General features: G+C 36.5%; 1 protein-coding gene across 1 annotated transcript in view; it reads right to left on the reverse strand.

The window, feature by feature from the left end:
• Positions 1–16,336, reverse strand: part of shq1 (SHQ1, H/ACA ribonucleoprotein assembly factor) — a 54,672-nt gene that overhangs the window by 36,968 nt on the left and 1,368 nt on the right. The window contains exons 2-7 of the mRNA XM_027146539.2: positions 13,355–13,531; positions 13,083–13,147; positions 9,363–9,485; positions 9,096–9,262; positions 6,888–7,000; positions 4,488–4,582 (exon numbers count right to left, since the gene is read on the reverse strand). Of these exons, the coding sequence (XP_027002340.2) occupies positions 4,488–4,582; positions 6,888–7,000; positions 9,096–9,262; positions 9,363–9,485; positions 13,083–13,147; positions 13,355–13,497 (706 nt within the window). The 5' untranslated portion in view covers positions 13,498–13,531. The remainder of the gene's footprint in view (positions 1–4,487; positions 4,583–6,887; positions 7,001–9,095; positions 9,263–9,362; positions 9,486–13,082; positions 13,148–13,354; positions 13,532–16,336) is intronic.

Consider the following 16,336-nt stretch of genomic DNA (forward strand, 5'->3'; position numbering starts at 1 on the left):
TGCACATAATCAAGTCGAGTTGTGTAACCATTAATTATGAAATATTCTAGTGATGTCAGTAAAAGACATCATACAAAGAGGAAATAAAAAGTGGTTATGTGCCAGGTCCATGTGTCATTACAGCCAAAAACAACAACTCTCAGTGTTTTGACGAAGAAGTCTCTTAAATTTGTATTTACTACAACCCAAAACAAGTTTTGTCTGGAGTCTAGAGAATATTTTGGTTAAAAATACAGTCTTTTGTACATATATGAACTAGTAGCATACATAGTGGACATGGACATAAATAGATTTTGAAATATAACAGTAAATGTATTATTATTTAAATATATAACTATTATCATTATTTTTCAAAATTAGATATATTTTTGTGTGCGCACAAAATGCTGAATTGAGCTTTACTTTAAAACAGTGGTGTAAAAAGGCTGGTCATTTCATGAGTGTGCAGGTGGTGCAAAGCCTGGAGCAGCGCTCTAATTAACACACAAAAACACGACAAGCCATCAGCTGAAACACTACAGGATTCCTCGTCAGAAAAATGCGAGAATCCTATGCATAGATATTTGTAGATATTTGTATATGTGTGTGCGCAGATGACTCCACGAGGCAGACGGGTGTGAAATGTGTGCGTTATTTAAGTAGCTGTTCTTTACAGAGCATGTCTCGCAGTGAGCGTATCAAAGCTCCACACTGCTGATTGATGTCTGCTTACAGAAGACTGACAGCTGCTTCGGTGGCACAGTCATGCTCTTGCGGATCTGACATACACGCCTCGCCTCCCATCGTTATCTCTCTCTCCCTCTGTCTCTCAATAGCACTATCTATTCCATCTTAATCCTCTCCCCTCCTGGGCTTCCTCTGAGCCACCATACGCTGGTGGCTGAGTGTCATTTGTTCGTCAGGGCCGTAGGGCTTTTGCAAAATTAACAGGCTGCTCAAGGCAGACAAAGTGTGCGAGTGTGTGATTGAATTGTCGGTACGTCGCTGCAGCGCTTAATCGCTCTCATCTCTCCTTGCACGCTCACACACACACACACACACACACACACACACTAGAGTCAATGACCCATGCATCACAGCTTTAAATGTGTCAGATAAACCCATTGATTTTAAATGCCAGAGAAAGGAAGGAGAGAGCGAGAGAGAGAGAGAGAGAGGGGGAGAGAGAGAAAGACAGCAGACTGACAGTGGGTTTGAGAGTAGGCAGTTTGGAGTGGTGTGTATGCCTCACTGACTAAAATACCCAAATGAATCATGCTGCATGTCAGATGCAAAATGACTCTGCAATTTAACACCATAGCTACAACAGCATTCAACGTTATTCTATGAGTCACCATCAGCTATTTAAGTAAATTTTTACTAAAGTAATTTAAACTGACCACAAGATCCAAAGAACCACAATCTGAGTACTAGAGCCAATAAATTACGATGCCATTAGTGATTTAGATACAAATCCCCCAAATCCCACTCAACATTTTTTTGTTTTTTGTTTTTTTGGCAAAATGATGCCACCTGCTGGTTCATTCTGACAACTGATGGCTGAGTTAAAAACCCCATAAACCCGCAAACTTTGTTTTTCCAAGTCAGAATGAATAAAATGTTTGGAATTCTACAAATTACTGAGAAATTGCGGTGTTGCTGTCTTGTAATTAAAACAGAATAGCTGACATTCTGTCCATGTCGACCAGATGTTTGAGTGACAATTATGACCTTTCATGTAAAGGCTTACTTCAATTCGAGTCAAAAAGAACACATACCTCTACCATCAACACTTTTTTTCATGATCATAAATAGCTCTGTGCAAATGTATAAAAGGCTTTGTGACATACACTTAATACAGTCTCACAGCCTTGACAAGGCGATACATTGATGGCAAGAAAGAAATTAATCTGGAGTGGATAACTGATAAAACTGCCGAGTTATTTATTCAAGGGATTGAAAAATATAGAATGCTTCAAACTGCTTAGATACTGTATACCTCTAAATATACGCTCAAGATCCTCATAATGCTGTGTTTTTTGATATTAGCAAGAAATTCACTGGAAAAGTGAATTTTCACACATTGTTATTTCTACATTTGTCACTTCACAGATTAACAGGACCCTAATTGTTTAACATTGACTTCTGTGCTATTTACTTTAAAAAGAAAAACAGTATTGAATGTTTTATCGTATAAAATGAGGATAGTAGCAATTCCAGAAAGTTCAACTTAAGCCACGAGAGGAAAATACCACCTTTGAATATAGAGAAACACTGGCGACTTAATTTAATTTCAGGAGGTTATTTCAAACTAGTGTGAAATTAATCAAATCACATTTGAGTGCTTTAGAAAGAAGAGATTGGGCAGATCGGGCATGTCGTAAGCAAAACCTCATAGAACATCAAAGCAGACAGAGAAAGAAAGTCTCACAGCAGATAGACAAGGTGGAAATGGAAAGATTTTATAGCTAACTGGTTGTATGCTGGGGTCCATGTGACATGACAGCCCAAAACACAACAACCACAACAACAACAACAACAATTCACAATGTTTTGTCTCGGTCTTTCATTTGTATTTACTACAACCCAAAACAAGCTACTTATTTTGTCTGGAGTGTAGAGAATAATATTGAGAAATTATGTGTTACTGCGAAGGGTGAAAATACAATCAGTATTTATTGTATAAAAATATGCTATTTGTGCTGATTTTGGAGTTCTCTTGACCTGGTTTGTGTTTTAATCCTTACTACACTATTAACCCTTACTGCAGTTTATAGTTTAAGATAGTTTTTTTTTAAAGAGTAAATGAGAGCAAAAATCGGACAGTAAACTAAATTCTATATGCTCATCTTTCTTTCAAACACATACACACAAAAGTGTGCTTGTGATGGCCGCAAATTCTAAATGTTCAAATTTGATCATTACATTCAAGTAACATTACATGGGAAGTGGTTTGAGCGCAATGAAGGAGAATTCGCGGCCTGCAGAAATCAGGAGAATCAAATAAAACGGATGGTCATGACATCATATTGTTGAATTATCTAGCACACTTTCGTGTTTGTGTTGAAAGAAAGATGAGGATATCATTAAAAGAGAATCGGTCGGCAGGTCATCAGGTAGTTTTAGCTGACGTCCTTAACATAGTAAAAGTAGATAAGGCTCATGGGTACTGTAGTATTTAGTTTACTGTCCAAGTTCACACACCAAATAGATGGAAAAATGGCTTTTCTCAGAAAAGAAACCATAGCACAATAGTTAGTACCCTACAGAATATAAAGCAATAAAAACAAGGATAAAATCTCCTGGTTAAATGTTGAGTAATGTAGTGCTTAAAGTTTAAAATGAATAACAAATGAGCAAAAACAATGCTTCCGAGTGGCAGAAAGAAAAATGTGGTGCAGACATGAAAGATGCTTCCTATTGAAACACATTAGATCGAAAGTCGTTCTGAGGGACACGTAAAAAAAAAAAAAAAGGAAATGTGTGTCCATGAACACGAATCAATAGATTAAATTTCGTGATCTGCCGTGAGACTGGGTTGAGTATTAGTATTTGTAGTAGCAGTAGTAGTAGCAGCAGTAGCAGTATTACTAGTAGCAGCAGCAGTAGAAGTAGTAGCGGTAGCATTAGTAACAGTAGTAGCAGTATTAGTATTAGTAGTAGCAGTAGTATTAGTAGCAGTATTACTAGTAAGTGAAAAAGTGAAAGTGACGTGACATATGGCTAAGTATGGTGACCCATACTCAGAATTCGTTCTCTGCATTTGACCCATCTAATGTGCACACACACAGCAGTGAACACACACCCGGAGCAGTAGCAGTAGTAGCAGTAGTAGTAGCAGTATTAGTAGTAGCAGCAGTATTAGTAGTAGTAGCACTAGTAGCAGAAGCACTAGTAGCAGTACTAGCAGCAGTATTAGTAGTAGCATTAGTAGCAGTAGTAGTAATAGCAGCAGCAGCAGTAGTACTAGTAGCAGTAGTAGCAGCAGTAGTAGCAGTATTAGTAGTAGTAGCAGTAGCAGTAGTATTAGTAGCAGTATTACTAGTAGCAGTAGTAGTAGCAGTATTAGTAGTAGTAGTAGCAGTAGTATTAGTAGCAGAAGCATCAGTAGTAGTAGTAGTAGTAGTACTAGCAGCAGTATTAGTATTAGCATTAGTACCAGTAGTAGTAAACTAGTTTCAGACTGCTTTTGACAAAACTGCTTTTCATTTACAATAGCAAAACATATTCCTTCCAGTCAAAGCTAATCTTTTTCTGTCTGTTTGTATTGCTCGGTTTTTAAAGGTCATCACAGTGCAGAAAATATTTTCAATTTTACAATTTCATTATAACAAACAAATGCAATGTGTTTTAAAGCACACTTTCCCTCAGGGAGTCAGCATTAATAGCCCTTGTGTGCTAGTAATAATCATTTTTACAACAGAGTACATAATCTAAACAGTGTTACAAGTAACCATACAGAGTAACTGTTTTTTGATCGAAGGTGTAACTTCAAGACGTTTACTCACTAGATTCAGCATCAGAGTCTGGCTTCGGCTCAGTCCACCACGGCTTAAAATCCAAATGAACTTGCCTCATTTCTTCACCTTCGTATAGATCACACCTGTTAGGAATAAACAGGTCTGCGATTATTTTACGGTAGCTTTGTTTTCATTGTAATGGTTTACAGACTTTAAGTTCATAATGCACTTAACATATGTAACCTTCTACCATGGCCGTGGTGGGGATGTGTACACTGATAGTTGTATTTATTGTCTGAATTGAAAAATATTTCAGGTGATTTTATGTGATGCTTTTAAAGCTATATATTTGGCATCTCTTCTCTTAAATAATTTCAATCTGCTCTTACTCATCGTACAAAGACAACTGTGGGGAAATGTGAATCACTGCTTTTTAAATGCCAAATTTAATAGTACAAATGTGTCTGCACAATACAGCTGATGACATAAGTTTACATATGCCTTGCAGAATCTCAAATAAAAAAAAAATATAATAACAAGGGATTCTTAAAATTTCATTATTTGGTGCCGTCCTGAATAGGCTATTGCACATGACGAATGTGTACATATAAGCAAATACACAATAATAACTGAATTTACACAAAATGAACCAGTTCAAAAGTTTACATTTGCTAGATTCTTAATACTGGTTGTTAAACCCAGGATGATCACTGACTTTTTTTTTGAAAAGCAGTGTGCAAAAGTTTAACTGCTCAGGACAAACCCAAACTATCATCAAACATTAAAAACAATGTACAGGACCTGCTCATTTTTTGCCTTTCCAGCATCTTCTTTTATCATATTATGATATCTATCTTTTCAAATTAAGAACAATTGAACAACTTGCAAGCAACTGTTACAACAGCTGCAAATATTTATTGATGCTCAAGAAGTCAACATTAACAGTCATGTGGGCGTAAACTTCTGAACAGGACGATAAGTGTACATTATTACTATTGGACACCGTGGATACTTATCTTATGGATACTGATCTTATGTAGCTTCTAAAAGGCAATACTAAATTATAGCTTTAAATAAAATATCAATTAGACAGTTTTATAGAATTTTAACAAATTTAGCTTGAAGACTTAAAGTTATCCAACAATTTTTTATAGAGTATAACACGTATACTGTAACATCTCAATGAATACAGCAGTGAGCACACACAAAAAAGGAACATGAGCTTATATCTCCTTAACAATTTGTTATATTAACACCAGAATTGGTGTCTTAACCTTGACTTGAGAGTACAAGAGCAGTTTCATAACAGCACCTTCTACTGGTCACATTATTTAACATAAAAAGTTTGCCATTTTTGCTTATATCTTCTGTATAATTGGTCATTAAATTAGACTCAGTGAACCATACAGAGTTGAATGAAATCCAATTTTACCATACTGGCCATTTTGAATTGTGTGTTAAGATTCTGTACAACAGACATAAGTGCGCCATTATCTTGACATTTTTTTTTTGACATTTACAGCATTTAGCAGACACCCTTATCCAGAGTGACTTACAACTGGCCTTGCTCAGGGGCCCAGCAGTGGCAGCTTGGTGGACCTGGGGTTTGAACCTGTGACCTTCCGATCAGTAGCCCAACACCTTAACCACTGAGCTACCACATCCCAGGACAATTCCATCTTGTTCCATCTCCAGTGTACTGTAAGTGCTGAAAAATGCATATTTTTTTTTACACATGCACTTAAAATTCTTAAAGTGGTTGAACCCCGATAATTGCTGCTCAAAGCTAGATTTGTTATTAACATGACATATTATTAACAACTGTTTATTGGCATAGGCATGAGTTAAAATAACTTCAATTTCTGCTTTTCAGCCTTTATATTCATTGCTCATTTCCTGTCAAAATAACTTCCTTTTCTGTCGTTCTGCCTTTATTTCTGCATTTTGTTTAAATAGCTCTTTATTACATTGAACTTTTTTTTTTTTTTTTACAGACGTTTATTAGTGTCACTAAATACAAATGAGCTGTGCCAGAAACACTCTGCACTTTATGGGTCATCAACAAACACTTTTCAACAAAACCTTTTCCATTTTCACCAACCAAAAATTTGGTAGGCAATCCCTTGCTTTTCTGCTGGCTTTCTATTGTCTCACAATACTGAGAGAGTTTATGCAAATCGAAATTAACTGCCACCTCAAACAAATATGTCATTTATGTCATAGGTTGGTCCTTTCACTTTGAGTAAACTGAATTTTTCAATATTAGAAAAGTATTTCCTGCAATGTTGTAAATCACAAAGCTAAATCTTTGGCACCTCTAAAACACATACACTGCTTTTTTCTGCATTAAGATCCTCGATAAAGATTTACTGAAACGCAATGTGGACGTTCATGCTTTTCAGTGTGTAATGTTTGATCCAAAGGTAAATGAAAGCCAGTTACACTCACAGATAATGATCTGCACAGAATATGGTGGTCTCTGTGTCCAAGCGATCAGATCTTCTCTTGGCAGGGGTAGAGTTTTCTGGGTCTTCCACATCAATCACTTCTGACAGCTCCTCCTGATTGGAACACATAAAAAAGGATTTGTTTGTTTAATAAAACCTGCATTCGCCAAGAGAATTGTTCAGAGAATTGTTTTCTTTTCCCAGGACATTTGAGCTACAAACTAGGGAAAAAACATGGTTTAAAAAAAGCCTACGTTAAAGGTTGTCCTTTGTTTGTTTGGTATGAGCTTAAAGACCTAATGAAAGATGTTTAATATTAGTGGAATCAGTAATCTATTATAGTGTCATATATATATATATATATGTATATATATATATATACACACACACTGTACACAAAAAAATTGTTTGATCCTCTGCTGATTTTGTACGTTTGCCCACTGTCAAAGAAACAAATCAGTTTATAAAAACATATTTCAAAGTTATAAATTGATCTGTATTTTAATGAGTGAAATAAGTATTTGATCCCTTAACAATCAGCAAGATTTCTGGCTCCCAGGTGTCTTATACTTTTATTCATTTAAAGAGAGTGCTCCTAATCTCAGCTGGTTACCTGTATAAGACACCTGTCCACAAAGGCAATCAATCAATCAGATTCCAAACTCTCCACCATGGCCAAGACCAAAGAGCTGTCCAAGGATGTCAGGGACACAATTGAAGACCTACACAAGGCTGGAATGGGCTACAAGACCATTGCCAAGACGCTTGGTGAAAAGGTGACAACAGTTGGTGAGATTATTCGCAAATGTAAGAAACAAAAATAACTGTCAGTCTCCCTTGGTCTGGGGCGCCATGCAATATCTCACCTCTTGGAGTTTTAATAATCGTGAGAACATTGAGGAATCAGCCAAGAACTACATGGGAGGATATTGTCAAAGCAGCTGGGACCGTAGTCACCAAGGAAACAATTGGTAGCACACTACACGTTGAAGGACTGAAATCCTGCAGTTCCCTTAAGGTACCTCTGCTCAAAAAAATCACATGTACAGGCCCGTCTGAAGTTTGCCATTGAACATCTGAATGATTCAGAGAAGAACTGGGTGAAAGTGTTGTGGTCAGATGAGACCAAAATCAAGCTCTTTGGCATCAACTCAACTTGTTTGGAGAAGGAGGAATGCTGCCTATGACCCAAAGAACACATTCCCACCTGTCAAACTACTTTACTGCATCAAAGGGACTATGGACAGGGCCATGTATCAAATCTTGGTTGAGAACCTCCTTTTCTTTTAGGCAGTGTACTGAAAATGGATCATGGATGGGTATGACAAAGACCCAAAACACACAACACACAGCCAAGGCAACAAAGGAGTGGCTCAAGAAGAAGCACATTAGTGTCCAGTCCGTAATCCCAAAAAAATCTGTGTTGTTGCCAAACATCAATATATCAAGCAGGAGTAACTGAATCACACTAATCTAACCATGCTTAAACGGCACATAGTCTCACAACACTAGCTTGTAGCTTTAACCAACTCTTTGTTGACTATGTTGATTAACACAAATACTACAATATGTAGTATTTTCTTTTCTTTATGAGGTAGATTAACATCTGTACTCATTGTATTTGTGCAATATCCCAGTTGCTTATTTTGATTTTATTTTTATTGTTTTATACATATATTCAGCTGCTCATTTGAATTCAATTTTTTATGTTACAAACGATATATATTTAAAAAATATTTACGCTCATCAGTTCACGCTGCTTGTGTGTGTAATACTGTTTATTTCAATTACTAGCTGCTATTTCTTTATATCTAAACTGAACAGTCTCATTTGATCAGGTCAGAATTTGCATTTACTTTCATTTTTTAAAATCTTTTTTTTAATATTTTATCTATTTTTATTACACCTTAAGTGAGAAAATTCTCATAGATCGAACTATCTATCGTAAGATCTATCGTACATTGTAAGAACCATACTGATATGATGAACTCAGTGTTGAGGACAATTTCTTGACTTTTCTGACTAAATGCATGTCAGAGGTTACAATCTTTAATCAAAAGCTTAGTGTGTAGATAAACGCCTATAAGTGAGAAATGTGCTAAGAAAGCGTTTCCAGAATTTCCAGTCCTGACAGCTCAAATGTGCTTCTTAAACAGTAAAGGTCACAAAGTTAAACGTTTTTAATATCCTTTCTATTTATTCTTAATACCTGAAGTCGAAAGAAAACCCCGGTCCTGAGGTTTCCGAAGCCATATTTCTGCAGCTTTTTCAAGTCTTCCTCTGATGACTCAATGTACGGCTGCTGTTCCAGCTGCCAATCAAAATCCTCTTCTTCATCTTTATCTTCCTGACATGCCTCACTCGTACCACATGCTCCTTTTCAGTCAGGCAGAAGAGAAGTTAAAAAAAAGAAGTAGAAGTCAGTAGAGGAGTTGCATTGAAAGACGGAGTAAGTTATAGATACATTTTAACATACCGAGCTCTTCAACCAGAGGTTGTGCAGACCTGGAGCCTTTGGGGGCTAAGAGACTAGTCAGCATTTGTAGTCCCTCGAAGTGCTGTCCTGCTGTCTCCTTAGGAATGCACATTGTAAAGAGACCTGACAAGCACACAGATTCTCTTCACTCAATGAATGGACACAAGTACGATAAGACTGGACCATTTTTATCAAGCAAAAACATCAAGATTTAATTAGGCAAAAACTGTAGGAGTAAAACTCTGCTGATTAAGACGAAAAAGATTTTGGGAATACACCAGTGTTACACTAAGTCTTTGCATGATCTTCTTCCTTATGTTGACACAAAATCCAAGACGAATTTAAATTCAGAGAATAAGCAAAACGGTCTTTAACAACCTTCCCATTAGCAGCTTTGTCCAGTGTTTAATGTTAACGTCTTGCTAAATTGTGCATGTCTTATAGCATCATATGACTATGAAGACAATTTCCTGCTCTGTAATTGCATTAATCTATTTTGTAATCAAGATTGTGATTGACTACATCAACTCGCATACTACCTTGTCTTTAGTTCTATTACAGTCACGTGCAGCAAGGCACAATTTTATACAGATGAGCTGAACACCAACATTATTGAAATAGTGCTTTTTCCATAGACAATGCCACAAATCTAAGCAGTTGTACAGATACAGTATTCTGGGTCTGGATCTTAAAATGATCTGAATAATTCAAATAATTTCGAATTCTAATATGAATTATTCCCAGATGGTGCACTGAAGTGATCTTGGCAGAAAAAAAGTAAAAATAATAATAATAATAAAATAAAAAAAAGTATAGTAATATTGCAGAATTAGAACTGCAAACAGATATGATCATTAAAACATGTCAGCACTTTGCCTGTCAGGAGAGATAATCTATTATTTAGCATGAGTAAGACAGGGATAAGTATAGAGTGACATAGGAGATAGAGCAACTAGTCCTTTTTACAATAGTATTTGACTACCGCTGTAGCGACAATGTGGAAATGATGAGATATGATGTATTTTGTTAGGTTCCATGATGAAATCGCAGTGTGCGTGCGTGTGTGTGTGTGTGTGTGTAGGAGACAGATGGACGTTTACATTTTTCATGAACGAGGATATAAAATCAGATTTTACAGTCAAATTCAAACATTGCCACAGTATTGCCTCATTTTTTTGTTGCCTGTAGTATCTCTGGCAAAAGTTTCTTTCAAATCTAGTACACTATCACAGGCTGAGAAATGGCCTACCTTTTCAATAGCACCTCCAATTGACTCAAGGACATGAAGGTCCATTGATTCTATTAAATCATAGCAGCAAAGACAACATTTTTGGTTTCAATGATCTCAAGCTTTTTAGAAATACTGGCATCTCTTCCTATTTCCGTTTTGGCTCTATCAGTTTACTGCGTTTCCTTTGCTGGTGGAAATCGTCTTGGGTTTTTCAAATGTTTTTGTTGTTGTGTCTTTACTTTTTGTTGTGTCTTCTTGTTGCTTGCTTGGCCAAGTCACTCTTGGGTAAAAGACTTAAGTTTGTATCCTTTTATAGGATACAAAAAAAAAAAAATTACTAGTACTTGGGTCATTATCCATTAGTATTGAGAAGTGCCATCCTATCTGTTTTGCAGCATTTGACTGAATCTGAGCAGTAAGTATAGCTCTATACACTTCAGAATTCATCCTGATTCTTTAACCAGTGGTCACGTCAGCAATAAACACCAGTGACGCCACGCAATTAGCAGCTATACATACCCATGCCAAAACCCAGCCTCTACGAACAGCTATAATTCCCTCTAAAATGGATGTTATACTTAAATATTTGTTAAACACATAGATAATTAACCTACTACATGATTAAAAACAAATGATCATACAGTTATCATAATATTTTCTTGCATTAAAAAAAAGAAAATTGGAGAACTTTTTTTTATTATATGCTTAACATTTACACTTATACATTTAGGCAAGATGACAATCTCATGTATATTTATTTACTTCTGCCGTCACCTTGGTTGTAATCTTATCATGCTTTTAAGAAATATTATTCTTTTATATGAATAACTATGTGTATCCTGTATTTGCTTTCCATTTTGTTTAGCTAAATCATCATAAGCAGAGCGTATTCAGATATTCTTCTAGTCCTCCAAGTATAAAGCCTCTAAGCTAAAGCAAGCCAATATACTGTATTCAAGATTATTTTTCGGGCCTTTTAAATTCCACTGAGAACAATGTATCAGTTAACTGACGTCTATTGGATTTAATGCAAAACGATTCTTTCATTCTCTGTAGATTAGCTGATTAACGCATGATTCAGTATGCCAAATCAAAGGAATAATAAATCAGCTGAAATCTTTATTCTCATTTCTTCAGTATGCCATCATCCATTATGCTGGAGTCAGAGAAATGGAAGTCAGAAAATCAAATCTAATTGTAGTACAACTGCCACGTTCTGCTAATACGCCAATTCCTCTCTCTCTCTCTTGCCTTTTTCCAGCACATACAAATATAGTAGGGTAATTCAAGCTGAGGTGGACTCGCCAATAACAATTTCTAAACTAATATATTAATTTTAATTTTAAAGTATCTGACCCGTACTACTGGAATTTTGCATCCTGTAGACACTGAGATTTAGTTTTTTCCATTTAATCATGTAATATCTTATTTGTTAAACTTTATTTAATATTTAAAATGATGTATTGTTATTAGAATGTTTATGGAAATTACAGAGGAAACTTTTTTGGAGTTTAAAAATAATTAAATCCTTCAATTGTTACACACACACACACACACACTCTCATTCACTCACACACTACGGACAATTTTTGCATGTCTTTGGACTGGGGGAGGAAACCGGAGTACCCGGAGGAAACCCCTGAGGCACGGGGAGAACATGCAAACTCCGCACACACAAGGCGGAGGCGGGAATCGAACCCTGACCCTGGAGGTGTGAGGCTATTTGAATAACTAACAACGAACAAGAATTACGGAATGTTTCTGTACCGAACATCATTTTTAACTTAGCTCTGCATAGAAGAGTCATCAGAAGAAAACTGTGAGACCTCATAGCAAAATTAAACATTTGATGTTTGCTAAAACAATGTCTAGATAAGATAGAGGCATTTTGGAAAAATGCACTATGGACTGTTGAATTAAAAATTAAATTTTTTGGCTTAAATGTTTTGGCTATTATAACTTTAGTTCACTAACTATTAAAATGGACACTCGACTCGTTTTTCAAATGTTAGACTAAAAATTAAACGAATAATTAAAAAAAAAAAGTGACGTCACATACGGCTAAGTATGGTGAACCATACTCAGAATTTGTTCTCTGCATTTGACCCATCCAAAGTGCACACACAGCAGTGAACATACACACCGTGAACACACACCTGGAGCAGTGGGCAGCCATTTATGCTGTGGCGCCCGGGGAGCACTTGCTCAAGGGCACCTAAGTCGTGGCCGGCCCGAGACTCGAACACACAACCTTAGGATTACGAGTCAGACTCTCTAACCATTAGGCCACGACTTGCCACGACTTAACATAAATAAAAAAAATAAATATGCTCAAATAATGTTCTTTCAATGGTTTTATCTTTCTAATAGCTTTAAGGGCGAATAAACCTTACAAATCTAAGATATAATATTGATTTTAATAGCATTGCCGCATGTCTGTAACCAAAAGTAAAAAAAAAAAGTCCTTCTGACAGTGAGTACGATGTTACCTTTCTCAATATCAAACGAAGCCTTTTCTCTACCATCTTGGACTATCCTTCCAGGCAGAGTCAACCTGTAGAAACAAAAGAAAATCAGAAACATATACAGAACTATTTTCACAAAAATGCATTAGGAAAAACTAAACATTGACCAGATGCCTTCGTCTTTATTCTTTAACCAAAGAAAGTTCTAGAAGGCTACCCAAAGAAAGTCCCACTTTGTTCTTCGATTAGATTTAGCATAAAGTTTAGCATGAAACACTCATCTGCAGGACAGACACCTGAGAAAATAGGGCTTAGCATAGAACTTGAAGTCCTCTCCATCGACGTAGATGTCAAACTCAGATGTTCTCGTGTAAGGAACGCGGATCACCAGCGTCAGGAAGTCGGAGTCTTGACTCAGCTCAAATGCTGGCGTTATCATGATGTGTGCCTGAAACTGTTCAGCATCTGAGTGGCTGAAAGAATGAGAATGAGTCATTCACAGCTTTATCAAGAAAAAGATGCTGATGTATAGCAGAAGTACTTTGGAAAAAATTAATGCTGCAACACATAACATTTACACTGCCTAGTGGTTAAGAAAAAAAACTATATAGGCTATATGTTTATTTCAAGGGGAAAGGAACATACTAATATGTTTTTGTTCCAGAAGATGGCATGGGATCTACACTAGATATGTATTTTTCCACATCAACCTCAATACATGGCTGGAGTATTTGGCCATCAGCAACAAGAGCACATGAGTGGGACACAAATGTGGGATGATATAAACGTCATTTCTAAGATGTTTTGTCCAAAGATGTCTAATGACCTATCTTTGAATATTATTCAATAAATTGCATCATCCAAGTACGTCTTGATGAAATACTCAGGGTCATCACAATGATTCACACAAGTCATACTAAGAAATGGCATAGAATAGTGCACAAGTATGTAACTTAGGTTGCAGCTCATGACTTCGTGGAGCTCAGTGCACAAAGACATGTTCAAGTTGGAACAGGTTTGGGTCTTTTAGTTCCAGTGACATAAAGATTTAATGCTGCAGCATATAAAAACGCTCTAGATGAGTGTGTGCTTCCAACTATGTGCCAACAGATTGTTGAAGACCCAAAAATGGTATAAAATATAATATACATGTAGTGCAAATTTGGAGGTATTATTCTGTTCAAATACTATTATAAATCTTATAAATGCTAAATATTATGAACAAACTTCAAAATTTCACCAGTAGAAGAAACAAGACTTTGTACTGGATGTTTTTGTTGAGTAAATGAAAACTGGACATTTTCTTGAGTACTATGCTGTTATTTTAGTAGCTTATTTTAAGTTTGCCACAGTGTGCACGGCCATAATTTTGATTTTGTTTGTTAAATTTGCCTGAATTTTAGGACAGTACATTTATTATTCTATATGTCCAGTTTATTAGTATAAGCTCACAAGCTACAGTAAAAAAAAAAAATAATTAACATTGCCACGTGTTTATTCCAGAGTATTATGCTCTTTGTCCAATCCTCAAACATCTAACAAACGATCATCTTCAAGCTGTGAAGCTTTGTCTCTTGGTGTTAATACAGTTTACAACTCCATCTGGTGGCTGTTCAGCCATCCACTGAGGACTCCTTTAACAGGAAAGACACACACATAAGAGCTATTTAACACTCTTGCTCTACTACTAAAAGTGAGAGAGCTCACACTGTTCAACCACATCATAGTGTAATATATTACAACTGCTGCTGACCACAAGGTGGTGGTGAATACAGGCCTTTGCTGTTACTTAAGTGTGACAAAGTTTTCTCTGCAAAACATGTGGCAGCGTCATTCAGTTATGTACATCTGCACACCACAGAAGTATTCATCTGCACCAGAATAACATATAGGAGTCTTAAAACGTTAAGGTCCAACTCATAAGCATGTGACACTGTAAAATATGACTAAAATTTGTAATACTTTATTCCTAATACTGCACATCGGTGTCCATATTCTGACTCAACTCTCCAGAAACTCATTTCCTAATGTAATTTTGCAGGATGTCTGTGGCTCTGCTGGTCTGAATCTATTTTACCAGAGGCTAAAAAATGGAACTTCCACCACTTTGGGTTCACATGATCAGTACTGAAATTCTTTCTCTCAGTTTTTCGGTTTTAACATAGCCTACTAGGGACAACATATATCCAAATATCCCATTATTTCTAAAATGCTTATATCTTTCATGTAAATGGTGATATCAAACCTATTTCTGCTGTCTAAGACACCAAGTGCTTCATAAGCAATTAAAATTTTAAGACATAATCAATCACTACAATGGTATAAATACAGAGGTAAAAGAGTCTCACACTAAAAGCCAACAGGGTCCGTTGTCACAATTGTAGGGATTAAATAATTCATTTGTTTATACTGATTGAAATGGTCCAATATGTTGATTTCTATTCCACTGTATAAGAGGAGTGAAATTCAATGTTACTTACACATGTATCTATGGTTCTATGTATGTAACAGACAGTTTTCCTTATCATACAAAACCAGCTCCAACATGGGAGCTTGGGAAGGTTCCAGTCACTACAACAATGGAATTTGTCAAATAACTAACTGTCATGCAGTTGATTAATCACGATCAAAGACCTGGGCATGGGTGCGCATCATCACCAAAGTTACATACATGAACACTGAGTGAAAGGAAGAGCCTAGAGCATTGTGAAGGATCCCTTTCACCCCTCAGACCTATTCCATCTGGAAACAAACTACAGAGCATTCCAGCCAAGTCTCTCTAAACTTCTGAAGAGTTTCTTCCAACAGGCAGTGGGAGTGCTGAACAGAGCTGCCTGCCAGACATCTAAATTTTCAGGCTGAACTTCCCCTTCATCCCTCTTGTCATCTATTGGACTACCTACTGCCCCCAGCCACTTGACATCTGAAGACTTCACTCACATTATATTCACAGACATTAACACTTAACCTCTACATTGTCTGCACCTCTGTCAATGTAAAAGTCATTAAGGACTACCACTACATATTACTCTGCGCTGTAGTAATCCAAACTCCACTGTCCTGTGCTTACATTTACATTTATGGCAGAGCATCTTACATCTCATTTATACAGCTGGGCAAGTGCCCTTGCCTTGCTCGTGGGCTTAGAATTGGCATTTTGGTGGCCCTGGGATTCAAACTCACAACCTTCAGATCAGTAGTCCAACATATTAACCACTAAACTACCACATCCCTGCTTAATGCCTACAGCTATTTCAAGTTAAATGTAGCAGCGAGTC

This window comes from Tachysurus fulvidraco, chromosome 5 (assembly GCF_022655615.1).
Source record: "Tachysurus fulvidraco isolate hzauxx_2018 chromosome 5, HZAU_PFXX_2.0, whole genome shotgun sequence".
Lineage (NCBI taxonomy): Eukaryota > Metazoa > Chordata > Actinopteri > Siluriformes > Bagridae > Tachysurus > Tachysurus fulvidraco.